General features: G+C 36.9%; 2 protein-coding genes and 1 pseudogene across 2 annotated transcripts in view; 1 reads left to right on the top strand and 2 right to left on the bottom strand.

The window, feature by feature from the left end:
- RALGPS2 (Ral GEF with PH domain and SH3 binding motif 2) overlaps nucleotides 1-26,926 on the bottom strand; it is a 134,557-nt gene that overhangs the window by 30,280 nt on the left and 77,351 nt on the right. The window contains exons 9-11 of the mRNA XM_006867104.1: nucleotides 10,342-10,479; nucleotides 8,140-8,230; nucleotides 1,952-2,019 (exon numbers count right to left, since the gene is read on the bottom strand). Of these exons, the coding sequence (XP_006867166.1) occupies nucleotides 1,952-2,019; nucleotides 8,140-8,230; nucleotides 10,342-10,479 (297 nt within the window). The remainder of the gene's footprint in view (nucleotides 1-1,951; nucleotides 2,020-8,139; nucleotides 8,231-10,341; nucleotides 10,480-26,926) is intronic.
- ANGPTL1 (angiopoietin-like 1) overlaps nucleotides 17,780-26,926 on the top strand; it is a 34,959-nt gene continuing 25,812 nt past the window's right edge. Inside the window, exon 1 of the mRNA XM_006867081.1 lies at nucleotides 17,780-18,060. The gene's annotated coding sequence lies outside the window, so the exon portion shown is untranslated. The remainder of the gene's footprint in view (nucleotides 18,061-26,926) is intronic.
- LOC102816126 lies at nucleotides 22,292-23,264 on the bottom strand (annotated as a pseudogene).

Here is a 26,926-nt window from a genome sequence, read left to right as displayed (position 1 = left end):
TAACAAAAAATATATTAAAAAATATAAATATATACATATACATACATATGGAGCTTTGGTAGCATAGTGGTTATGAATCAGGCTGCTAATCTGAAGGTAAGCACAGAGAGAGAGTCCTGGTGTAGCACTGTAGGAAAAGCACTGGACCACAAGGTTATGTCTAAGCTGCAAAGTGGTGGTTCAAACACACCAGCTGCTCCTTGGAAACCCTATACAGTTGGAACCAACTTGATGGCACTTTACAACAACATATACATATATATATATGTGTGTGTGTGTGTGTGTATACATATATATATATACACACACACACATACATATGTGTATACACATATATCACTATTCTTTGAACATTTGTATTTTCTATGTTGAATCAAACTTTTTTTAGGTGGCATATTTGCTTGTACATGACTGGCGAACAAACAACATTTTGATTAAAAAAACAAGTAAGCAAAACCCCTATCAAATAGAAAGAACTGACAGATTTAAATCTCTCACATAATTGTTTGCATATGTTACATATTTTTCTTTCCTTTGGAGAATATGCTTTCTTACTAGGTTATCTGTTAGTAGGAAATGTGGAGTTAACTTTTACTGAAAAAAATTTGTTTTTTTGTGCTTGGTTCCTGAAAGATTGTGTCTAAAACCTCTGAATTTACCCAGTGATTAAAGTATCTAAGAGAATTCCAGACCACACCTAACTCAACAGAGTGTCATGGATTAAGTTATGTCCCTCCAAAATATGTGTCAACTTGGGTGGGCCAAGACTTGTAGTGATGTAGTTTGGCAGTTACGTAATGTAACCGTTCTCCATGTTATGCTCAGCCAATCAGTTGTAAAGGGACTAGGGTGGGAAGCAACACCCTTACTCAGGGGTCACAGCCCTGACCCAATGTAAGGGGAGTTTCCTTGTGTGTGACCTGCATCACTTTTTATTTTACAAGAGATCCAAGTACAGAGAGAAGCCAGCAGAGGCAGAGAGACCTGGAAACGGAAGTGGGAGTGGAGTACATCTCTGGACCCAGAGTCTCTGTGCTGAGAACCTCCTAGACTCAGGGGAAGATTGATGCCAAGACACATGTAGATCTCCAAGAAATTCTAGATGTTGAAAGGAGACAAGGACTCTTCCTCCAGAGCTGACATAGAAAGAAAGCCTTTGCCTAGAGCTGAGTGGGGATCCTCTTAATCTGTGAGAGAATAAAATGTCTGCTTGTTAAAACCATCTACTTGTGGTATTTCTGTTATAGCAGCACTAGAGAACTAAGACAAATGTTATGCTAATGAGGTGACTCTTGGGTAGGAGCTGAAGAGGCTAGAAAAACCCACTCTGTGTGACATTAACTGATTTCACAAAAGAGGGGCTAAATTTTATGTAATCAGGGCCCAATGAAAGCTCCTGGCTGGTAAAAGATGCAGACTTATGTGGCAGGATAATACATCCCTCTTTGGAACATGAAAGCTCTGCGATGGGAATCTGTCCAGATCTTCCTTTATGTGTTTCTTCATTTGCCTCCCTTTTGCTATACTAAAACTATAATCAAAAGTACTGTAATTTATTTTAGTTCTGTGAATTATTTTAGCAAACTATTGAACACAGAGAAGTAGTGTGAACCAGGGTCAGAAGTGAGGGGACTGGTATCCTGGGAGGATAATGAGAAAACACCTAAGGTGTAGCTCGCTGGTGAGAACTGATGGGGTCAGGGTGACTCTTTAGTCTGAGGCTGGTCTCTGAGCTCCTGGGCAGTTGGCAGCCTGAAGGACTGAAATGACCTTTCATTTCTCCAGGTGGTTATGGTTGGCAGAGGCAAGTGATGCTTAGGCAGTTAGTTTTCAGAACAGAAGTGGAACAAAGGGGAACTCCTGATACGAACTGAATTGATGCTTCCAATTTGGTGTGAGAAGCTGTACTTTATTTTTCCATGCAGGTAATGAAATGCAACTAAGCACTAACCTACTAAATCTTCCCTGGAAGCAGCAGAACGTGGTGTGCTTGTCCCTGGCTCTATCTTTAATGAAAGCCTAAATTTCAAAAAGAAATAAAATATGATTAATTGACAAAATAATAGGAAAAGTCACAAAAAAATTAAAGACATTTCTATAAAATACTCAGCTATATATTTTCTTTAAGAACATTCTTTAATCGTCAAGCCTCCTATCTCTTTCACTCTACGTCAGTCTTATTAGGGAGAAAGACACTCATTACAGAGGTGTGTTAGAAAATCTCCACGAGCTATTCCAAAGTTGCCCAACAATTCAACATACTTAGATATTTGTTGAATGATTAAAAAGTGATCTGACTTGAGGTCATCGATACCTGACAACACTAAAGTTCAGGAACTTTCACATATACATTAAGTATATTACACAAATTCTTTTAAGATATTAATTCTGACTCATAACGACACTATAGGTCAGAGTAGAATTGCTCCTTTCAGTTTCGGAGACTGTTTGGGATCAGGCAGCCTTGTACTTTTGCCAAGGAGTGGCTGGTGTGTTTGAACTGCTGACTTTGTGGTGAACAGCCCAAAGCTTAACCCACTGCACTATAGGGCTCGATTATAGCACTGAAAATTTCAAAAACACTTTATTTATAGCTAACCAACTAATGAACCAAACAAACTCAACTTATCACAACAACGATCTATACAAATAAAAAGGTTGCTGGCAACAGCCTTGGTAAACTGTCCTAAGTCAAAATTTACTGGTTTATTCGTTTCATTTAGTGTAACATATCTAGTCTTGAGTTTCACAGTAAGAGAGATTATTATTTCTATTATTATTTCTATCAGTGGAAACTAAGAAAATTGTACACTGAAGCAGCTGTAGAAAACACTTTGCTGTATTCTATGATTCCTACTATTCAGCATTTGCTTGAAACTTTATAAAATTGTTTAGTATTCTATTAATTAGGATTTTTATGAAACTGCACAATATAAGTGAAAGTCACAATGACAAATATACTAGAGGGTTTTTAGTTTATTTTAGTTATTTTATTTGATAACCTAAGAAGAAATTAAGTATAATTATATGCCGATTATATGCCAATTTAAAAATCTATCTGCTGAACAGATGGATGATTAATTAGAATGCTATTCTTTTTTTTTTTTTTTTTTAAAGAAGCAGTTTAATTATTTAGGTTACACACTACACTGCATTCACTGATTTGATATTTACTGAATCCCTATTTTGTGTTGGGTATGCTCAGTGTTGTGAATAGAGACTGAGGTAGACATTGTGTCCCAACCCTTCTGAAGCTTACAGGCTAGAAGACAAAGTAAAATATTTTCAATTTCCTACTACAGTGCCAACATGGAAAGGAACAGAAAGGGAGCTGCTGGGCGAATCACAATGCTCTCAGTAGTAGCTGATAACTGACAGCATTATATAAAAAAGCAAAAGCTGCTTAAAAGCACAAACGTAAGGGCTCGCCAAGGGTTCAGTTAGGTGCAGTATCATCAAGACAGCATGTAACAATCAATAGTGATGCTGGGCCACTGAGAAAAGAGATTATGTTCAGTATTGTTGTTGTTAAGTGCCGTTGAGTCGGCATAGCAACCCTATGTACGGTTTCCGATGAATGACTGGTGAGCTTCAACTGCTGACCCCGTCGTTCAAACTGACTGTGTGTTCCAGTGTATTAACCTACAGCACTACACCAGGACTTAGTATTGAAAGGAATTAATTTAGATTTTCATTAGAATTAAAGCACATGCATATAATTTGTACTATCTAGACTAGCTACTTAGATAAAGCTGCCAAACAGAAGCCTTTGGTTGGTGAAGTGTCATTGATATCATTTTAATCTAAATATGTTGCTTCATAAAAGCCATCTTTTTTTTTTCCTTTAATGATTTCAATGGCTTTTCAGTTAAAATGCTCTAGGGGTTGTCATGAGTCAAAAATCGACTTAATGGCAATTACCAATACATAGTTTCAACATGTATAATTACATAGCTTCATGAAACAACTACATTGTTAGAAGAAAAAAAAATGCTATACATCAACACCACCAAGTAACTTGTGGTCCTCCATGCTAACAGGCTTTCTCACCCCATTTCTCTGATCACCTCATATCCTGGACTACATTCCCTACCCTTCAGCTCAGGTGACTATGCTGTTAAACTATTCTTTTCCTGTCTCCTCACTTTCCTTGCTCAAAGCAGGATTGTTATTGCTGTTGTTACATGCCAATGACTCATTTCCAACTCAGCAATCCTGTATGGTTTCCAAGACTGGCTAGTGGGTTTGAACCTCTGTCCTAGTGGTTATTAGTCCACTGATTACCCTGTATCACCACACCAGCACTCTGAAGGTGGATTAAGCCTCTTCTTATCTAGATTCCCAAAGTGCTCTGGGCATCACCCCAAACAGCAGTATTCACACTGTTTTGTAATTGTCTGTTTGGTAGATGTGTTAGACTACATTAGACTAAGGTCAAGAAGAGTATTTTATTATTTTTATAATCCCAGAAATTTGTACAATGACTGGCCTGTAGCAAAAACTTAATGAAACACAGGTAGTCCCTAACTTAAAGCCTCGTTGAGTCAGAATCAACTTACAGCACTTTAACGACAGCAGTCCCTAACTTATGGATGTATTCAAGTTCCTATGAACTGACTTACTACTACCCATATTTAAAAAATTCAGTCTATCACATTGTTAGCGATATGTTGCAGTGTATAATTTGTATCATTCTCAAATGTCCATTCACAGATTTTCAATTTATGGTTTGTTGTTCTAAACACTGCTAGAATTATAAAGATACTGGTAACAAAGAGCAATAATAATTAAAAGGAAAAAAAAAGATATTTGATTCATGGCAGAACTAATTTACAACAGAGTCACTAGAAGTTTAAGTCAGGAACGGACCTCCATTTAAAAACATAAGATCTACTACACATCTTTCTGTTGTTGCTGTTAAGTGGTACCACTGTGTATGTGTGGACTATATGTAGATAAATAGGTAGGCTGCTCTCTCTAGTTCTACATATTCCTGAAAACAAAAATCAATACTAGCATCAGCTTCTCCACAATAATGATCTATACTTAGTATGTCAATTTATAGACAGACATAATCACTTAGTGACTTAAATGGCAAAGTAGAAATGATCTCCAATAAGCACTTTACTACAGTAGTTAAAATTCATCATCTTCTATAATTATACAGAAACTTCTAAAGCATCACCACTATTTTAATAGTTACAAATGCAACTTCTTTTAAATTCAATTAAGTTTCTTGAGTCAAAGAAATGTTTAATAGCTTACTTATATTTTTGATTTTGAAATAATTTCCTTACTAGACAAAATATACATAAGTATATTTATTATAAACATGTACTATGCCCACAAGTAGAGAGATGGGGTGAGAAAGATATGAGACATAGTCTATCAAACTCAAGAAGTTTATAATCAAAGGCAACAAGAGACTTGTGAAACCACTCCAGCCTAAAGCTAATCCATTGACTTCACAGATTTACAAATGAGTTACCAGGTAAAAATGTTTTATAAAATAAAAATTGGTATAGAAGTAACATCACTTTAGTAGTAAGACTATGGTGTGGGAGAATATTTTAATATTCAAACAAGAAAAAAATCTTGGCTACATTAAAAAATATATTCAAGGCTTCCGTATAATATTTAACATTTTATGAAATCCTGTTTATATTTGTTTTTCAAAGTTTCTAGTGGATCAGCATTGGACTGTGAACCACAAGGTTGGCAGTTCAAACCCACCAGCTGTTTTCTCAGAAACCCCACACCTGGTCGCTATTAGTCTGAACTGACTTGACAGCACTTAACAACAATAACAATTCTGTTCTGCAGAATTCTTTAAGAAATTGCTGAAACCCATGAAACAGGGAGGCTTATAATCACTCACATATGAGATTAGATAGATGAATACATGGTTATATAATTTATTAGTACTGAAAAATAATCTACTCTTTTCACCTTAATAACATTTTAAAATATAAAAAATATTGAGAAAATCAAGTTCAATTTCAAAGCTTGGAAATAACTGGTTTGATAAAGCTAAGCCAAAAAAACAAGCAAAAAATTTAATAAACAAATGCAATTCAAAAAAAATGAGAAGCCTCAAGAGAAACAAGCTCTTTAATCTCCTACTTTTAAAAATCCACAAATCCACAGCCGTTATAGATCACACACTATAACGTTATAGAGCCATTATAGTGAATGAGAAAAAGAGTAAGTAATATTTAAACTGCCTCAATCTCGGAGAGTTCTATGAATAGCAGGGAGAAAGACAAGGATATTTAGTGATTTTTAAAGGTGATTTAAAATAACTAGCAAAGGACCTGCACAAGTCAAAAATTATCCATACTCTGGCTGCATAATTTTAATCAACTTTTAGAAAAGACAAATAACATCATTGACATAATCTCTTTGTTTTTCAGTACACTTTGTCCATCTGTCAACAAGCTTTTTATTCATCAGAAGTGAATCTTCTTCCTTGAGGAACTGCTTTCAGGGGATCAAAAAAGTCCGGTGAAGCACGATCAGGACTACAGGGAAGATGCTTTAACACCTCAAAATGAAGTTTTTGCAGAGTGTCAACAGTGGGGGCAGAGTATGTGGACATGCATTTTCATGCAAGATCACAATGTCCATGGATAGCAGTCTCTGCGTTTAACCCGGTTTAGGCTTCAGCTCTTCAGTGAGCATCTCACTGTAATGAGCACTGTTGATTGTCAATCTTTTTTCCTGATAGTGTTCCAATACTGGCCCTTGAAATCCCCAGAAAACAGTAAGCATCAATTTTCCAGCTGATGGTTGGATGACTTTTGAACTTTTTCTAGATCAACAATTGAAGATGTTTCCATTCCATTTCTTTGCCGTTTATGCTGAGGCTCATAGTGATGAATCCATGTCTCGTCATCAGGAACTTATTATTATTTTTTTTTTAGGAACAATTTTTTAAAAGAAACTTTTACCTTCCTCTGAGTATTGGTCTAAATTTTTGTTTTCAGATGCCCAAACTCTTCTGTTTATGCTCCTCCATGATCTGTTTTGGTGCCCATCTTGCACAAGCTTTGGGAAACCCAAGTCTGTTGTGGATTATTTCACGGGCAAAGCCATGGCTGATTTGCAAATTATTTGCCACATAATCCACTGTCACTTGTCTATTTGACAGACAAGTGTTGTCACACTGAATGTTGTCATCATCTGTGGACATACATGGGTGTTTTAATATAACTGGAGTGCAGATAATTTTTGACTCACCCTCGTATGATACAGCAGCAAGAGTAACTAAGTGGAGTGCTACATTGCGGAAATAGGTCTCTTTATCCAGAGACATGAAGGTTTAGTATTTTCTCAAAAAACAAAACAAACAACAAAAAAACCTTAAAGATATGTCAAAACATTAATTTATATACATTCTATTTCTTTCAGAGTTTTGTCAAATTTCAGTACATTATGAGATATAGTTTCATAAAAAGTCAATTCTTCAATATGGGGAAAAGAAGAAATTTAAATCACTATAGTAACTATCCAAGGAGCTCTGGTAGCGTACTGGTTACAAATCAGGCTGCGAACAGCAAGGTCAGCAGTTCAAAACTACCAGCTGCTCCGCGGGAGAAAGATGAGGCTTTCTGCTCCCTTAAAGATTAACAGCCTCGGAAACCCTGTGTAGGGTCGCTATGAGTCGGAACCGACTCCACAGCACATAACAACAACAACAACAACAACAACATAGTAACTATCCAAAATTGGCTCTCAACAACTTGAGAAAAATAAAACATCTTTTCATAAAAGAAAAAATGAGGTATCTGTTATTGTTGTTGTTAAGTACCGTGGAGTCGGTTCCAACTCATAGTGACACTGCAAAGGGATTCCGAGGCTGTAAATCTTTACGGGAGCATAACACGCCTCATCTTTCTCCAGTGGAACCACTTCGAACTGCTGACCTTGAGGTTGGCAGCCCGACTTGTAACCACTACACTATAGGCACAATTATATTGTGATGATATAAAATAATTACCTTTACTACTGCAAACTTACCACTGTGTTAGACATATGCATGACATGTATAAGAAAAAATGTAAGGCGCTAACTACATAGGAATAGAAGGGTGGAAGGCAAGATAAAGTCATACAAAATATCTTTCAAGATTAAACCTACTTGTAATTATCATCCTCCACAAACTTCTGTAGCTCTTCTATATACTGCACCGAGTTCAGATACTTTTGGACATGAGGCAACATGGGAATATCTAGGCAAAAAGTGATAGTTACCCTATAAAGTACATTTTAACCAAAACCTAGAATTTAACTTTTAAAAGAGTATTTTATCTTATATGGATCTTAAGCAGAATTTGAAACGTTAACAGGAAAATTTAATTAAAAGTAAATTAAGGCCACATGGCATCAAAATCTAAATTACTCTAGAAAGGCATTTCTGAGGCAAACGTACTTGATGTCAAACTGAAGGTAATTTAGAAATCTTACCTGGACTATAATGCAGAAGCCAGTGAGTTATATACAGAGAGTTATGAGAGCACAGACAAAACTTTTATTTGGATGCTGTGTGTATATTTTATAAAACAGCTCCATGTATAGTTTCACAAATTTTGTAAAAATATCGGAACTTCATTTTAATGAATTTAAGATGTAAAGGCAGTGTTTTTAGTTGTTGTTAAAGAAACCTGGCTCCCTTTTGTAAATATGTTTTCTCCCCCTAAGTACACATTTGAATAACATTAAATTTGCATTGTAATTTAATGTTGTGATTTAAAAAATCTAAGGAAAAGTAAGAATAAAATTATTTACTTAATTTTCAGTAAGATCATTTCCCTCTCCCCTAGACACATTTTTTTAAGGTATGTTGTTGTTTCAAGTTCATAGAGTCAGTTCCAACTCATAGTGATCCTGTGTAGGGTTCTCCAAGGAGAGTGGCTGGTGGCTTTGTACCTCTGACCTTGCAGTTAGCAATCCAGTGCTAATCCCATAGTACCACACAGTTAGCTTTGAGACAAATTCATTTTAAATAAATCAAGCAAGGCAACCTCATTGCTCTGAACACTATACAAGTTATATGTGGGAATCTGTTAAAATTTTAATTACTTGTTGCTGTTTAAAATAGTTCAAACTCAGAGCAATCAGCTGTGGGATTGGACTGCCAATCTTGTGGTACTTTAGTAGTCCAGTGCTTATCATACAGCGTCACATTTTGATCACTAGGGTTAGTTAGGAATAAAAGTTGAATGGCATCAATAGATTTTTTTATGTCCCAAGTTTAAGGAAAAGTGGCAGCCTTCTGATAATAGTAAAATTGAAATAATAATAGTGACAATTATGTTCTCAATTCAAATGCAAAATAAATTACTGATAACATGAAAATAGACCTTAACATTTTCAAATATAAACAAATGTTACAAAAGCCACAGCTCCTGGTGTGGTACTTTAGGATAAGCACTGCACTACTAATCACAAGGTTGGTGGCTCAAACCTCTTTCCTTGGAAACCCTATATAGGGTCACTATGAATTGATGCTTAAGAACAACAAACCACCACCATAACTCCCTAACAAATTAGAAGCACTGAAACAAAAACAAAAAAACCCTTTCCTAATTATCTGTGTTGTCTTAGGTCTTTCCAGATGTCTTTCCATAAACTATAAAATACACCTTGGACAAGAATTGGTTACTTACTCAATATCTAACTCAAAAAAAGCTAGTCACTAAAATAAAGGGTCTTAACTCCTTCCTTTCTCTTAGTGAAAGATGTAAGATCTCTTTACATAGTAGATTTGTTGTTGGTAAGTGTCGTCGAGTCGGTTCTGACCCATAGCGACCGCTAGAGGGTTTCCAAGGAACGAATGGTGAGATTGAACCACCAACCTTGCAGTCTAGCACATTAACCCACAGCACCACACCAGGATAAGGAAGGTCAATGAGATGATGGTATATAAAGTTTTGTAAACTATAAAGGGATAAGTAACTGTGAAGCACTAGATTGCTAACTACAAGGTCGGCAGTTCAAACCCACCAGGTGCTTCTGAGAAAGCCTACACAGGGTCACTATGAGTTGGAACTGAGTCGACAGCACTTAACAAGTAATGTAGTTAGTTACTGCCTTTGGGCTCTGTGAGCAAAACTGCTACAAATAACAAAAGAACAACAACAGATACAAACCTAAAATTCATTAATATTTAATACTTCAGTTTCTTTAAAACAGTATGCAAAATATTAACTGATGGAATGGAAAAAAAAATAACTAAAATCTTCCTGTATGTTGTTAGGCTGAAAACCAGAAATAGATGTTATAAATGAACCAACAGAACCACCGCATGATGTTGGTGTAGCCTTAATCCCCACGAACTTACCATATTCACAGGATTGCTGTAAGTCAGAAATTATTCTAAGGATGTTATTCATTAAATTTGATCTTTGCTCATTTTCTAGAATGCTGCCAGTTGATGGGTACGCCGAATCAATATACGTTAAATCTGACAAATAGATACCTGAAACAAAATGAGATATATGTGTTCTTACTTGTAGTTTGGAAGTGTATGAAAAAGTAAAGGGAGGGCTAGCTCTTTTACAGCTACATTTCAATATGTGTCATATTTAAAACACATTATACTGCAACCTTATTAAAACACAACCACTGAGAGCTAGATTCCATACAGTTGCAGGTCAGACATGCAAATAATACACTTCTTACAACTGTCTTAATTGGGGGTGGGGGGGGGGAGTCTTCTTGTGATGCCATTTAAAGTCTAGGCTTGAGCCTCGAGTTCGAAGGAAATTCCAGCAACATATGGAACCTAATGGAAAGAGGCTGAGCTCTTGAAATGGTCTGCCCTGGATTAGTAGTACAAATTATAGTCAATTTTAATCTCTCTGAACCTCAGTTTTTCCATCTATGCAAAGAGTACCTATTTTCCAAGTTATGGTAAAGTCTGAAGAAATTAATGACAGTTCTGTACTCTTAGCCATAAGTTGACAGCTACCATTATTTTCATTTAAATTTGAATTACTTTGAACATTGTCTCATTTGAGTAGAAATGCCTTTAAAATTAAAGATTTATAATTACGTTTCTGAAATTTATAATTACGTTTCTACAAACGGAAGTTAATGTTTTCCTACTACTTTTACTTTACATCAAAGTAACATAGAACGCATATGCCTCCTCTGTGACTCCTTCACCCCCCAATAATTTGGCTGTACCAGTTCTGGAGAGAATGGCTCAAACAATATTGTAGGCCTTAGTGAACTGAAATGGACAGGTACTGGCCATTGTGAATTGGATACGGTTTACTATGCCAAGAAAGGCAAGTTGAAGAGGAATAGTGTCATATTCATTGTCAAAAAAAGCATTTCAAGATCTATCTTGACATACAAAGCTGTCTGTGATAGGATAATATCCATATGCCTATAAGGAAGACCAGTTAATAGTAGTATTAATCAAATTATAATGATGAAATTGAAGAAATCTAAGTTCTTCAGTCTGAAGTTGATCGATCATGCAATTAGAGGTTAATTACTAGCATTGGGAATGTGAAAGTTGGAAACAAAAAGGAAGGAACCATAGTTGGAAAATGCCTTGGTGATAGAAACTGTGCTGGCGAACTCAAGATAGAATTTTGTTAACATCGATGACTTACTCATTACAAATATTTTTTTTCAACAACATAAAAGGCATATACGTGAGCCTCACCTGATGCAATGCACAGAAATCAAATCAACTACATTTGTAGGAAGAGGCAAATGGAGAACCTCAATATCATCAGCCAAAACAAGACCATGGGCCAACTATGGAACAGACCATCAATTGCTCATGAAAGTTCAGGCTGAAGCTGAGAAGAAAAAAACAGTCCATGAAAGCCAAAGTATGACCTTGAATACATCCCACCTGAATTTAAAAGATAATGGAATTTTTAGATGAATTATTTGAACCTCCCTCATATGTGTAGTACTTTGTTTTGCCTTTGAAATGGTTGTTAGCACTTTACTCATTTCCTTGTTAACTTAATGATTTAAGTAAAATCTTTGACATGTATTCATTTTATATCTGTGTGAAAATCATGATTTGATCCTTAAAAAAAGTATTCTTCAAAATAATTAGTTTCTGTGTATGGTGATGAAAATCTGATCATGATTATGGTTGTCAGTTACAGAACATGATTAATGTAATTGATATCACTAACTTGTATGTATACCTGAAAAATGTTGAATTGATAAATTATATATTTTTTATTAATGAAAAATATTAAAAAGTTTCAGTATATGTAACATTTTCAAACATACTAAAATTGACATCTGCGAGCCACCAACTAGAGACATGAACATCACTAATACTAATGGACCACCTATATGCCCTGCCTCTGTGTCATACACTTGTCTCCTGTCCAGAGTGTTAATATTCTGTTGTTCCTTTCCCAAGACATATACATCCTGCACAATATATTCTTTACTTTTGCTAATTTTTGAACTTTAAAAATAATTTTTATGTGTGTGTAGTTAAATGGCAATATTTGCAAAGCCATTATAACAGTGTATGGTAGACAATAAGTGATTTATAAACATTTGTTAAAACATTAAAAATTTATAGTCTTCTGTGATTGTTTTTTCTCATAATTTTGTTTCTAAGACTCATCTGTTGTATAAAATGAAGCTGGATTTCCTCCCTTAAATTTCTATACCACAAGGACCCTGGCGGCACGGTAATTATAACACTCGAGCTGCCAACCAAATATCGGTTGTGCAAAGCTAGCCACTACTTCATGAGAGAAAGATGTGACACAGCCCCATTTTTGTATAGGATTTATAGACCTGGAAACCCTATGGAGAGGGTCTCTCTGAGTCAGAACTGACTCAACAGCAGTGAGTTTCATTTTTTAACAACTATATTACAGTCTACTTACAGGCATTCCCCGAATTACGACCATCTGACTTATGGACAACTTGAGTTTGCCCTTTAATAGGATGTAAATTTGTCCTAATCTTGAAATGACTGCATCAAAAAGTAATTTCCAACAAATTCTTAATCACAATCACCTTCGCTTGCTTGCATGTGCAGCTATTAAAATCACTTGAGAGGTTTTGAAACTTTTCTTGCATTCAAGTAAGCTAAATAAAAACTGTATGTACCTGCTGTGATTTAGTAACAAAATTTGACTTAAAGACAGACTTTTGAATAGATCTTTCTTAACTTCCTGTATTTTACTGTTGTTAAGATTTCTGGGTTATTTCCCTGCATCCCTCATGTTGCTATAGACATTTTTATACATTCTTATGCTTCCTGGTATACATGTGCAAGAATTACTCTAGAACATCTGTCTTGCTAGGTCCCTGAATGTATTAATGGAGCCCTGGTGATGCTGTGGTTAAGTGCTCAGCTGCTAACCAAAAAGTGATTAGAACCAACCAGCAGCTTCATTGGAAAAAGATGTGGGCAGTCTGCTTGTGTAACTTGAAAACCCTATAGGGCAGTTCTACTCTATCCTATAGGGTTTTTGTGCATCAGAATCAACTCAAAGGTAATGGGAGGAAGATATATTAATGATCACCCATACAAGACAATGTCATATTATTTTGCAAAGCAATTATCAATGAATACTTCTACTACTGACAGTATATAACTTTCTGCTGATGCACATTTATGCTAACACTTGATATTACGCCATTTTAATATGTGCCAATTTTATGAGTATAAAATAGTTTCCAATGATGTAAATTTTCATTCCCTTTACTAGTAAAAAGCCTCTAAGCATCTTCACTTCTATGAACTACCTTTTAACTACTTTTTTCCCTCTTGCGTTGTCTTTTTCTTACTGATTTCTAAGTTGTTTTTTTTAGCCTCTAAATTCTTACGTAAATTAAAGATACTAATCCTTTGTCAGTTAAATGCTATCCAGTCATTCTACAATCTACTCCATATAACCTGAAATCTTCATTTGTTACAGTAGCAAAATTAATTTCAGTAAAAACATTAATACTCTTATTGAGTCTTCAAATATTTTTCTCTAGCTTATCCATCTACTTCGTCTCTCTGTAGTATTTTGACCATTTTTGGTCTTTCCCGGCCTGACCCTTCTTAGCCTCTAGTTCTCCTTCATGTTCCTTGGATTGCTGTCCCCCTGCAGCTCCTTTCTCTGTAATCTTACAGCTCTGTAACTGCAGCTACCACCTAGTCAGAGATGACTTCTCAAATCTCTCCAGAGAAGTCAGCTTCTGACTCTCATTTTTACATTAATATGCCAAACAAAACCCATTATTTGTCCTTAAACATCTGCCATTCTAATTTCCTACCTTTGTGATCTTGATATTACTGTTCAAGTTGGAAAGCTCAAAACCAGGTGGAAGTTATCTCCAATTTTCCCCATATTAAGCTATTATTACTATAGTGAATACAGCATAATCTCGAAACAAAAGTATTTTGTGATACAAATCAAAGGCTAGAAGTAGGTATTTTATCGGTCCTGATGTAAAATTCTGGAATTAGTGCAGGAGAAACCTAAATGACTCTCGTTTCCAGAAAAATGGAAAGCTCTGGCTACACTCTCATAATTCTTGGTGGCAAAAATAGGATGAAGCTAAGAAAGTGTCGATCCCTTTAAATCAATCAATGCAGGAAAATTTTTGTCATGACCCTCACAAGTAGTCCCTGGTTTATGACAGGTTTGTTTTCCAATCTTGCCATTTTAACTTCATTCTGACACAAGTTAAATTTTTCTTTTAGTTTTTATTATTACTGCCTTTTATAATCTGTATCTTTATAAACCCAATCTTTATTTGTTTTTGGGAGATGGGAAGATCAGTGGTTCGAATCTGCCAACTGCTCCACAGGAGAAAGATGTAGCAGTGAGCTTCCATAAGGATGACAGCCTTGGAAACTTGATGGGACAGGACAGTCTGTCCTATAAGGCTGTTAGGAACTGGAGTCAACTCAATGGCAGCAAGTCTGGTTTGGGAGTTGGAAAAATTCCTCTTAAACTTACAGATATATTTTAACATTAAATATAGTACATATTACTAATGATAAGATGTATAAACAAACCATACCCAAAGAAAAAAACAAATGGTGATATGTGCAGCTTGTCATACCTTGAATATAAGTTACAATCCACTTAAATTTTTCCCTAATCCACTTAAATTTTTCCCTAATATTTTACTTCTGGTTCCCTTCACTTAATTACATTACCTGTGTCATTCTTGTCAGCATATATGATTTTGTAGGACCTTGAAGTTTTCAATTTTGCCTTACTTTTATATGTTTACACCCAAATCAAACCAAATGAAACTCACTGTCATCAAGTCCATTCTGATGACCTTATAAGTCAGAGTTTAACTGCCCCCATAGAGTTTCCAAAGTTATAATTTACAAGAAACCAAATTCCCTCATATCTCTCATATCTATTGGCTGGCAGCTGAGAATTTAATCACGGTGCCAATGTTGTTGCTGTTGTTGTTAAGCACCTTTCAGTCGAGTTTGACTCAAAGCAACCCAGCATAGGGTTTCCAAGGAGCAGTAGGCAGGTTTGACCTGCTGACCTACTCTGATTTTATGTTACAAAAACTTAAAAAAAACAAAGAAACGGTTAACAATTAAGGCTGTGAAAGAGATACACATCAAGTTTGGACTTTAAATTAAGGATGTGGCTCAACAAACATTTGATGATAACTAACACATGTCAAAAGAGAAAAATGGCTCAAGCTAGAATAAGGAGGAGAGCAAAGCACATGATATGTGTAGAGAGTAAAAGCCCAAGTATTTACAATAGGGAGTAATTGTTATCAGGACTGATTGTGAGGGTTGGAAATGTAAAGATAGACGTTTTATAGCAAGGAAGGGAGTGATTAACTTTCCAGTCTAGGAGCGGAGGTCCCTAGGACCATCAATGGATAAGAGCGGAGAGTGGGACCCTACCCAGAGAAGCTGAAATGGAGCCAGAGATGATGACGTGGAGCGATGGAGCAGCTGGGGACTTTAGATCCAGAGAGGGAGAGCGACTGTATGCTGAAGACTGAGGCAGGGTGGAGTGTGGGGGGCAGACTTGCAGCGTATACCCTTTGGTTGGTTGATGATGCATGGGGGGGATTGTAATCTTGGCAATGAGACGATATATGTAGAATGAATGTAAAACTAATGTTCTCCCATGTAAACTATCACATAATTCACAATAAAACATTAAAAAACAAAACAAAAACCCAAGTATTTAATTTGGAAACAGCATTCAGCAATTATACACTGGATTACTGAGAGACAATGTGGCATAATGCTTTGGAGTGTGATTCAAATCTCAGTTCCACTACTTAGAACACCTACTGCTTACTTACAACTGTCTAGTTATCTCACACTTTGCAATTATGGCCAACAGAAAAAAAATTACTTCTGACTATTTTGTGCAGTAATGAACATCAAAGTGTGAGGCGAGAGTAACACTGGCTGCAGTGGTGGTTATGTGCCGTGGAGTCGGTTCCAACTCACAGGGACCCTGCACAGGTTTTTCCGAGGCTGTAAATCTTTACGGGAGCAGAAAAACTCATCTTTCTCCCGCGGAACTGCTGGTAGTTTCGAACTGCTGGCCATGAGGTTAGCAGCCTGACTCGTAACCACAATGCTACCAGAGCTCCTATGTGACAATTTGGCTGGGCTGCGATTCCCAGTGGTTTGGCAGTTCCGTAATGCTCATCCTTCATTTTGTGACCTGATGTGGTCATACTCTATTTTCGTATAATGCCAATTTTCACTTAACAACCTGATCTTTGTAATGTGACCATGTCACTAGTTGAAGAATGGGTGTAGTTAAGTGTGTAACCTCTGACAAGTTACTTAAAATGACTGAGTTTGTGTTTCTTGAACTATTAAGATATTTAAGGACATTTTTCAATATAAACATAATATAGTTGGTACACAACAATTATTAATCCTCTGTCTAGCACCCCAATTACATACAGCACAAAGTGGTCCAGAGGGCTAGGTACAAGGAAGGTGACTTGTTTAAGTGTTTATAGTTAGTGGAGAATCAGAATTCCCACTTTCTCACTCAGTATATTTGCTTTTAAACCACCATCACAATAATAACAAAAAAGATCTTAATCAGACAAGAAGAGCATTACTACAGAAAAGGAGATGACTTTATATAATAGCAGAATTTAAGTTTAAAAGTATTAAGTTCTGAAAGAGCTTCCTACTAAGATTTTATGTGGTTTTGATAATTATATATAAGAGCCTTTTATCTTAAGAAACACTACACAGTAAGAAATAGCAGTTTTACAACATGGGCTTCCTTATAAATTTAAGACCTTCTAAAATGGCAACTTAGTAACAAGTCTAAAAATTCACAGGGTTTTAGAGAATATAGTATTTAGGGGTTGCCTCCTAACAAACTCATCAGTTTACAACAGCTTCTAAGTGAAGCTGGACTTTTTTCTTTCTTTCTTTCAGTATTCAACTTAAAAGATCTCTGGCCAGCAGACTAAAATGTTTGTTTTATAATTGCCCGCTGAACTATGACAGTCTGTTTCCAGATGGTGCCCTTCCTTCAACCTGCACACAATCTTTCCTTGTTCAGAGCTATTCAAACTCCTGCTGATCCCACAACCCCCACCCCTATTTAAGGCTACAGAAAGGAAATCCTAAGGAGGAGATCCCCCCAGTCACCCCCCTACCCCAGGGCTCTAGCAATTTTTTTGGTGATGTAATTTGTGGGCTGAACTTGAGTCTACTGAGAAGGAGAGGGAATCACTATTCAAGGGTACTGTAGATACAATCTGGGTCAGCTGCAGCTGGTTACTGCATTTCTCCATGTGACAGACAGAGCAAAGCCACAATGCTTTCTCCGCTGGATTAAAGACAGCCCACAGACCAGAACTTCCATTATACTATTTAAAATTACATAGGTAGCTTGTCAAATTCTATTGATTAGTACTTTAAGAAGAAAAAGAAGTTTCTTATTACAGCTTGGATTCAACGGCCCCAAACCAAAATGCAGCTGCCATTCGAGTCACAGATGAACAAACTTCAACACTGATTTTTAAAATCAAGGATAAGGCAGCAAGTGTCTGGATTCCTTTTATCAACAGATACAAAAAGGTATTTTAATATTTCTTTACTCTTATTTAAAAATGCTTTGTATGTTGACATGCATAATTATTTTACATCTGCAGGAGAGAAATGTCCAAATCTCTTATAAAACAAAGAATTTTGGCATATACTACAATTTTCTCTCATACAGGATGCATTTTGCATTTTTATGTAAAAAACTCGTTATTGAGAAGTTTGAGAGCGACATTATTTGAGGTTCCATTTGGTGATATTTGTTGTACATAATTATAGACTGATATATACCTGCTGCTTTTCAGAAAACAAGTACTTTAAAAACACTAGGATGATAATTAACAAGTAACAAATTCACTGATGACAAACAAAAATATACAAATTAAAGAGAACTATAAAAGCGTCTAGCTTTTCTTCCTGCAACTATAGTATGTGAATTGAAGATTCATATATATGGTTGGATTTCTCAAAGTATAGTTACAAAATTAACTGTGAAGACATAAAAATAACTGAAAGGCTTTGTGCTACCACCTCCATTATACAACCAAATATTAAGCAGAAAATCCTATTAAAGATTTAGATACATCCACATAGTATTTCTTGCTATAACTCAAATATCTAACAAATTTCCTAGGTTTCCCATTTAAAAATAATTTAACTTTGGGCAATAGAAATAAAAACTCCTATAAAGCCAGAGTATTTTGGAAAGTAAAACTACTGATATATAAAAACTTGAAAACTTTCTTACAGATTATGAATAGAAAATATAAAATGCGATCAAATTATAATGTAAGTAGTTAGCATAAAACCTAAGCATCAAGAAAAGATATTTGACATGATGAAAAGACAAAAATACCTAGTGTGTTTAGAAAGAAGTATTTCTGATAAACATATACAAGAGGTTTCCTTCCAATTCCATTTGAAGGCTTTATTATTATTATGAAAAATTTTTAAAAATTACTAGTTTCCAATAGCAAGTTTTAACGTCAAAGACATTTTGTTATGATTTGGAGATACTCTGGCCTCTTAAAAAGTACCCATGTTACTGGGAAAAATTTTAACAAACAAATGATGGTAAAGTAAAGCTAAGATTTTTCATCTTTGTTTTCATATCCTTTCCTCAAAGGTTCAAAACTCCCTCAAATGACTAAAATACTGGGAATAGCTGTATTTTAATTCTTTTCAATCACGTATTTTAATTCTGATAAAATTTCTAAGCAATACTGGACCTGAAATACTTGCCACCTTTTTGTTACCTGAAAAGTGGAGGGTCTCATTAAAGTCTCAATTCTTACTTAAGCTTTAGACAATCATTTAATCTGAAACCCAAATCACACATGTAACTAGAGGTTGTGTGCCATCGAGTCAAGTCCAACTCCTAGCAACCCTGTGTAGGGTTTCCAAGGCTGTAAATCTTTATGGGAGCAGAAAGCCTCATCTTTTCCCTGGCGAGCACCTGGTGGATTTGAAGTGCTGACCTTGAGGTTAGCAGCCCAATGTGTAACCTACTATGCCACCAGGGCTCCTTACACATGTAACTATTTCTTCCTTTTAAACATATCTTCAGGTGGTATCAGTTTGTTCCCAAGTCTCTTTCCAGAACATAGTTCACAATCTAGAAAGTTTTCATCTTATATATCCTCAATGCCTTATACATTTAAGTTCACTGCCTCATGCTGTTTTCAGTGCATGATACAGCCAGTAAATGCCTCTCTATGAGTTTACCATCTGAAAGGAAGTAAATCCTAGGTTTTATTTCTTCTACTAGCTGGCAATAGAGCAACTATGAAGAAAAACAGTACCAATAAAATTAACTCAATGCATGGAAAACATCCCCCACATCCCCTTAAAAACAACTAAGAAAATATGTAGATTTAAACTTAAGTATACGGTAACCAATTTATAATATTCTCTTGGGGCCTAGGAAAATTTTAACATATACAGAAAGGTTTTATGAGGTAACACAGATTTATGGCTCTTTCCCTTTTAAAACTGAAAATATGTGAGAAAATATTAAATAAGAGTATGTTTTTAGAAAATGCAATAATAAAAGTATTTTAAAAATTAACTCTTTACTCAAGCTCTGAATTAAACATGTACATGATCCATCATTTCTCTATGAAAAGTAAATGGCGTAACTTAAAGAATGTGGCTCCTTGCACTCTGCTCTGGGAACAATGATGGCATTACTTTTGTAAGGGTAAAGGAACTACATTTACTTATTTATTTGAAAAATAAACCTTGTGTTTTTTTAAAAAATAACCTTTTTCTCTTTTAAGGGCTAATTTAAGGCCATATTTTCTTATGGTCGGCAGTGCTTTATCTATAACTCAGTCTTAACACAAACTACAGGGAACCATATGAGTCAAGGCAGAATACACAAAAGGAAGATACTGTAATCTTAGGTTAGTATATCGATAAACGGGTTTGTTCAAGGCAACACTGAAGAAAAATCACCATAACCTTCTTGGATGTATGTGCTCTTAGTTGTTCTCTAAGAATCCATGCCTAAGAAGAGGGTGCTTCAAAAACTTTGTGGAGAAATTCCATTACCTTTCAATTCCGTTTTTCCATGAACTTTTTGAAGCTCCTTCATGTTAATAAATTATTCAATTAGACTATTGTTGATAAAATTCTCTGTATTTTGAAGTTTCATGTTTTCTTAATTTCCCTTGCTTTTTGTCACAGTATATCATGTAAATAAAATAATTTGTGATCTAAGAGTTCCCTTTCTGTTCTTAAAGTAAAATGAATAGATTCTAGCACTGGACAAGTAAGCTATAAGGGAGAAATACTGTACATTTACCCAGAAGACTCCTTAGATTTTAGTTTATTGTTGTTAAGTGTCCAGTTGGTTCTGATTCATAGTGACCCTGTACAGCATTTCCAAGGAACACCACACCAGGACTTCATAGGTTTTAGTTTACCATATCCAAATGCCATGAACCAATAAATATAAAGTTAGCTTTAAAAATCAGTTTTTGATCGAGGTAATTCTTATGCCATGAAAATCCTTAAAAAGCAAAAACAAAACAAAAACGATTCTTAAGGCCTAAACTGTCTACCATTGCCAGAAGGCAAAGTACAAAAAACATAAAAACTACAAACGCTCATCCAAGAGGAATGTTATTAAGCTCAGCCTCTCAGTCTTGATTAAGTTAGTAAAAGACAAATAACCCTCAACATTCCGTCCATTCTTTGTTTTTTAAACATCCTGAAAACACAACTTATTTGATAACAGCAAAAAAAAGTAGTAAGAAGCTTCTTGACAACAGTGGAAGCCTCTACATTTCATTGATGTTGTTCAGTGCCATGGAGTTGATAATGATGCATAATGATCCTGTGTGGGTTTGAACTGCCAACCTTATGGTTAGCAGTCCAGTGCTTATCCTTACAGGGAGGGCTTGTATGTGAGTAGATTAAAACCATTTGCTATCAAGTTACTTCTGACTGGGATTGAGTACATGTGTGTCATATTGTGCTCTATGTTGTAGTTAAGTGCCATCAAGTCGGTTCTGACTCATAGTGACACTATATAGGGCTTCCAGGGAGCAGCTGGTAGGTATGAACTGCCAGCATTGTGGTTCACAGTCCAGTGCTTCCAATACTTGCTAATTTGGAAGCAGAGCACTAGCTCTTTCTTCTAAGGCATCTCTGGGTAGATTCGAATTTCCAACCTTAGCAGTTAAGTTCATTAACCATTTGCATCAACCAGGGACTCTAAATAGCAAATCAGATATATAAATATTAACTGGTAGATATGAGGATAAACCAGAAAGTATTGCTACTAAGGTTTCAGTCAGTTTATACATGCATGAGGTTATTCTAAACAAAACATGTTTAAACATGTCTCTGTAAGCAATGGAGGGTTGCCAGCAAGTTCTCCCTGTAATACACTTGTCTGTGCTTTCTTGTTAAGTGCCGTCTAGTGGGTTCTGACTCAGAGATTCCAAGGAGCTGCTGGTGGGTTTGAACAGCTGACCTACCAGTGAGCAGTCCACTGTGCCACACTAGGACCTGGAGCTGTGTTAAAGTATCTTAAATAAAAAAATAAAGGATACTTTTTGTGCTATGGGAAAACAAAGATCTTCAGGTCAGGGCTAATAATCACGTTTTTAACAAAATTCCAGTGAACCTCTTCCCAAATCATAAACTTTGCAACAAATTTACAGGAATGTTGCTCCATGTGAAACAAATTTTTAGATATATCAAGCTTTTTTTTCAGAAAGAGCCAGTTTATTAATTTCTAAAACTTTGCCATTAATTTCTACGAAGTGCCGATGGTCACCTGCCACACATGCATCAGGTTATCTGCGTAGCCAGCAAACAGGGTCTGGCTATCAACAAACCAGGCCAGAGAGGTACACTAGGGAAGCTCTGCCCTGCTATTTCGTGATGCGAACTTCCTGCTTCAGTTCATCAGCGATGATCTTGCCCTCCAAGTGCCAGGGCCTGTAGCAGCACAGAGCCAGTAGCGGTTGGGGCTGAAGCATAGAGCACTGATGATGTCCCCACCACCTAAGGTACAGAGGTGCTTGCCTTCATTGAGGTTCCAGAGCATGGCCTGGCCATGCTTGCATCTGGATGCACAAAGGGAACCATCTGGAGACACAAGGTGTTCAGGTACCCTGTGTGGCCAATGTGGTTGGTTTTCAGCTTGCAGTTAGCCAAGTTTCATACCTTGACCAACTTGTCCCAGCCACGGGAGACAATGATGGGATTGCTGCTATTGGGCAGAAAATGAACGCAAGACACCCACTCCTAGTGGCTCTCTTCCTGGACAGTGTACTTGCAGATATCCAGAGTATTCCACAGTTTGATGGTTTTATCTTGCGAGTCAGACACAATTTGCTGGTTGTCAGAGGAGAATGCCACACTCAGCACATCCTTGGTATGGTCTACAAATCAGCATGTGGTGGTGCCCGTTGTGAGATCCCAGAGATGTAGCATTCCAGCTCAGGAACCAGAGAGGGCAAACTGGCCATCAGAGGAAATGACCACATCACTAACGAAGTGAGAGTGACCACATAGAGTACGTTGGGGTATGCCACAGTTGATCTCATCCCTGGTCAGCTTCAACATGATGATGGCCTATCTTGAGAGGCGGACAATATCATGTCCGGGAACTGAAGAGTGGTAGCAATTTGGGTCACCCAGCCATTGTGGCCCTTGAGGGTGCCACAAAGGGTGATTTGTTCAGTCATAGCAGCAGCGAGTGTGGGAGTCACTGCAGCGACGAGGATGGCAACCAATAGCTCAGAGATACCAGCAGCACCAGATGTATCAAGTGTTTAAAGAAAGGCTGGGAAGGCTTCAAAGATGAACCAAGAGAGGAAGATCGTCAACCTTGATGAACGAAGAAATCGTGGCTCAAGTCCAGAAATTGGTGGAAGAAGACTATAGAATTACCATTGCTGCGATAGCTACTTAAGTTGGGATCTCACATGGTTTGGCATTTTCAAATTTAAGTGAATCTTGGCCTCAGCAAGCTTTGGCTCACTGGGTGTGAAAAGCGTTACACAAACATCAGCTAGTTCAAATGGCTGATTAGTTTTTAAGCAATATTGAAGTTAATGAAGATGATTTTATAGAATGAATAACTGAGTACAAGTCTTGGATTTACCAATACAAACAAGAAAGCAAGGTCCAATCAAAACAAAGGCTCCTGAGGGGATCTGGCTGGGCCCATTAAATTCAAAGCAAAGAGCTCATCTTAGAAAGTTATGACAACTATTTTTTAGAATTCCAAAGGGGTAATCTTGATACACTTTCTTCAAGGACACAGGAGATTTCTTAAGAAGCTTTAAGAAAATTGGAAACTGCACTGTTGAGGAGGAGGCCAGGAAAGTTGTGCTGAGAGAGACTTTTCCATCACAGCCACATGCCCACTCACCCTTCCAAGGTTGCAAATGCTGTCCTCCATGAATTTCACTGGAAAACCTATCCCCATCTACCCTACAGTCCCTGTCTGTCCTTTCAGACTTTTTTGTTCCTGAAAGCATTTAAAAGGAAAACAATGGGTCCAAGGATGCCAAAACTGCTATTTTGATGTGGTGTAAATTGAACGATGGCTCCATATGATAAGCACTGGACTGTGAATCACAAGGTACACAGTTTGAGCCTGCCAACCACTCTGCGGGAGAAAGATGTGGCTTTCTGTTCCTGAGAAGATTTAAACCTTGAAACCCTATACAGGGTAGCTATAAGTGGTAACTGATGGCATGTTAACACCACCACAATGAGCAAAGAGTGCAGAGTTCTTTAGGGAAATATTAGAGATGTAGTATAGAGCTAGATGGAAGATATATGTTGCACATTTTGATATTTTTGTTTAATAAAGATTTCTATGACTTTGTAGCAATACTTTTCCACTCACCCTTGTATATGTTTGGTTGGATGGTTGTGTGCCGTGGAGTCAGTTTTGACTCATAGCTATCCTGCAAAGGGTTTCCAAGGCTGTAAATCTTTATGGGAGCAGAAAGCCTCATCTTTCTCCTGTGGAACAGCTGGTAGTTTCGAGCTGCTGACCTTAAGGTTCGCAGGCCGATTCATAACCACTATGCTACCAGAGCTAGAGGGAAACAAATCCTGGTATGTATAAATGATAGAAACAAACTCTGACAGAAATGATCCATAAATATTTCTGCATAACTAAGTAACAGGTAAAAGAATAAGCCTGCAAAATAAAATGAAAAAAATAAATACACACTTTGTGGTTACAACATGACTAGGAGAAAATCACATGACTAAGGTAAACAGGTCAAACCCACCAGCCGCTCTCTGAAACCCTACATAGGGCCGCTGTGAGTTGGAACCAACTCGATGGCACATAACACAAAGAGATTTAAAAAAAAAAAAAATCACAACTTTAGAAAAGTTCACGAGGACTTGAATCACATCTGTGTTTCAGCTTCCTCAGGACGTTATTCATTTGTGACAAGGTATAATATTTACTTCACAGTGTTGTAAACACAATTAATTAATAAGAGATTGTCACAGAGTGGTGATAAAAAACTGGTTTGAATACGTTGCCGTATAATAGAGTGGCTAATTATGAACATGGACTGTCAAGTCTTCTGCCTGGGTATGAATTCTGCTCAACTTTTAGAAGCTGTGTGGCTCCTGAGTGAAGTATTTAATACTGGATGCCAGTTTCTTTATTGGAAAGTGAGGGTCTGGACAGATCATCTCTACATATAAGGGCTGTGATGTTGTTAAGTGCTGTCAAGTCAGTTTGGACTCATAGTGACCCTTATAGGGTTTCCGAGGAGTGGCTACTAGGCTTGAACGGCCAATCTTGTGGTTCAAACCAACCTTGCAGTCCAGTGCATTATCCCATAATGCCATACCAGGACTCCTATACGGCTGTTGTTAAGTGCTGTTGAGTCGATTCCGACCCATAGCAACCCTGTAGAGGGTTTCCCAGGAGCAGCTGGTGAGCCTGAACCACTGACCTTGCAGTTCAAATGACTTTTGCAGTCTGATGCATTAGCCCACAGTGCCACACCAGGACTCCTAAGGGCTTAAAATAGTGCTTGGCCCGTACCAAGCACCTTACCCAAATAACTATTAATTGTTATTAATAGGAAATGTTAATAATTTGGAACTTGGCTTCTAAAATCAAGAAACAAGTACTTGGGTGGAAATTGGATGGAAAAGCTCTGACTTACGATATCCACTACCATTCTGCAAAGTTGTTATTGTTGTGTGCTATCGATTCAGTTGTGACTCATAGCAATCCTGTATAGTGTTTCTGAAGAACGACTGGTGAGCTTGAACAGCAGATCTTGCAGTTCAAACGACCTTGCAGTCAGCGGCATTAACCCAAAGTGCCACACCAGGACTCCTTCAGCAAAAATTGTTGTTGTTAGGTGCCATCGAGTCGGTACCGACCCATAACGACCTTATGCACAGCAGAACAAAACACTGCCTGATCCTGGGCCAACCTCACTATTGTTGCCACGCATGAGTTCATCGATGCTGCCACTTGGCCAATCCATGTCATTGGGGGTCTTCCTCTTTTTCTCTGACCCTTCACTTTACCAAACATGAAATCCTTCTACAGCGACTGGTCCCTCCTGACAAATATGGCAATTGAGATTATGAGAGTGGGAAGGTGGACTATAGTATGTTGTTTTTGTTGTTAAGTGCCATCAAGTCAGTTCCAACCCAATGAAACCCTGTATAGGGTTTCTGAGGAGCAGCTGGTGAGCTTGAACCGCCAATCTTGCAGTTTAAACGACTTTGCGGTCTGGCGCATTAACTCACAGCAACTAATGAACCTGAGAGAATACAGCTTTACCCAAAACTTTTGGGAGGTTAACTAATGAGAAAGAAGAAGTTTTCGTTCTTGGAACTAGCTGTAGTATATCCTCAGTAAACATTGTAACATGGAAAAGCATTTCTCAATTGTCAAAGTGATAATGAAACATTATAAACACACAATTTAGCATATCTGAGATATTTTCACAAATAATCAGTTCACATAAATAACACACACAAGCATACAGTGTATTTAGGAAACCAATACACTAGAGGGTTTTGCTTCGTGCAAAAAGCCCATATAATGTGTGCTTGATTTGCGTAAGATACAGCACGTGCCACTGCTATACACACTAAGATCTGGCTTCATCAGTGCAAAGTTCTTAAATGAGATAGCATTTTCCAACTCCAACATTCATATCCAATCAAGATCATTTCTACAACCCTATCATAGGAAAGGAGTCCTGGTGTGGCGCTGTGGGTTAATGTACCAGACTGCAAGGACGGTGGTTCAAACTCACCAGCTGCTCCTTGGAAACTCTATACAGGGTCGCTATGGGTCAGAATGGACTCGACGGCACTTAACAACAACAACATCATGGGAAAAACTATTAACGTTTAATTAAAATAGTTTAGCAGC

Source organism: Chrysochloris asiatica, unplaced genomic scaffold (genome assembly GCF_000296735.1).
Source record: "Chrysochloris asiatica unplaced genomic scaffold, ChrAsi1.0 scaffold00100, whole genome shotgun sequence".
Classification (NCBI taxonomy): Eukaryota; Metazoa; Chordata; class Mammalia; order Afrosoricida; family Chrysochloridae; genus Chrysochloris; species Chrysochloris asiatica.
This window is presented reverse-complemented; position numbering and strand designations above follow the sequence as displayed.